This window comes from Propithecus coquereli, unplaced genomic scaffold (assembly GCF_000956105.1).
Source record: "Propithecus coquereli isolate 6110/MARCELLA unplaced genomic scaffold, Pcoq_1.0 Scaffold70, whole genome shotgun sequence".
NCBI classification, from domain to species: Eukaryota; Metazoa; Chordata; class Mammalia; order Primates; family Indriidae; genus Propithecus; species Propithecus coquereli.
The window spans coordinates 5,081,463-5,082,800 of NW_012153063.1; the positions used below are offsets into that span (position 1 = coordinate 5,081,463).

Sequence of the window (1,338 nt, forward strand, 5' to 3'; positions counted from 1 at the left end):
TTTAGAGATTTCTTTAGAGCTGGTAGAAAAATACAGTATTTCTAATTTTAGGATGCGTAAGTGAAGTGATATAGCTTCAATATTTTGTTTAACTAGAATTTGATTTACAAGAGGAAAATGATACACAGTTAAGAGGCCGAAGACTTGACATTTTTAGATGACACCTGAAATTTTTAATGACTGTTGAAAACTTCTTTTTTATAGGACTTCAAGTGAACAGTTAGAAATGCTTATTTGATCTAAATATTTAGTTATTGGTAAAAAAGCAAAAAAGTTACATAGGAAAACTTACACTAAAATATTATTTGTGGCTTATCTAAAGTTCAGATTTAACTGGGCATCCTGTATTTGATCTGCAACCTTATGAGTTTTGAAGCTTCTAATTATCTGGTTATATTTTTTTCTAGTACCTGTTTGATTCCTTTTTCTCACTAATAAAGAAAGGAAAAGGTACCACCATTACATCAGTTCTACCAAAGCCAGCCCTAGTTGCATCTCGGGTAGAGGTTAGTATATGTGGACTTGTTTTTGGCTTAATGCATTTTGGATTTTCTCTATCATGTGATGATATTTTAAAAAGTGAATGATGTAAACCATACCAATGTCTATGAAAGATGATTTGTAACATTGTAATCCACCATCATTTTGCAATTAATTCTTCGAGCTATTTCAAAATATGTCACCCAGGGCTATTAATACTCTGTGATACAAATACCTTTCTCTTGTGTATGTGAAATAATTTGGGGAGGGAGTGTATAGGGGGATTCTTCATTTCACCTCTTTGTCAGAGAATGTAAGCAATATTCAAATCATGATTTCAAATTCTTTTCAATTTTATTAACAAAAATGTACATGGACCCTTCAGTAGCAGATGCTATGGATGGATGGCTTGTCCATATCCCATTCTTGTTTTACCATTTTAATTCATGTTGCCCATCTTCCAATTGCAAGTATCAATATCTCTGTGCCTGAGGTCTTTCTTTGGTTGGTTGGAGCCTGCTGGCAGGCAGGAAGTGCCGTAGAACTAGTGATCCCTGGCGTAGCCCCCAGCCAAAGACCAGAAAGAGTAAGTGTATAAGTACTTTAGCTCCTTTGTCCCTGGACTGTCTCTAAGGTAAATATTTCACATTGGCTCTCAGAGTTCCCCAGTGGGCTCAAGTTCTAGTTGTCCACGGTGGGAACTACGTGATAATGGATACTTTATTGTGATCTCTCATGATATCCTATTAGTATTTCTTGGAAACGCCTTCCAAATAAGCTTTTTTCTCTCAAATCCTTGTCTCGGGAAATGCTTCTAGGGAAACCCTCAAAGATACCTTTGTATGTACTTTTATATAG

General features: G+C 35.4%; 1 protein-coding gene across 1 annotated transcript in view; it reads left to right on the top strand.

The window, feature by feature from the left end:
• Positions 1 to 1,338, top strand: part of CPS1 (carbamoyl-phosphate synthase 1, mitochondrial) — a gene marked incomplete at its 3' end in the record, with an annotated part of 194,188 nt that overhangs the window by 50,459 nt on the left and 142,391 nt on the right. The window contains exon 12 of the mRNA XM_012661215.1: positions 408 to 510. Coding sequence (XP_012516669.1) covers positions 408 to 510 — 103 coding nt within the window. The remainder of the gene's footprint in view (positions 1 to 407; positions 511 to 1,338) is intronic.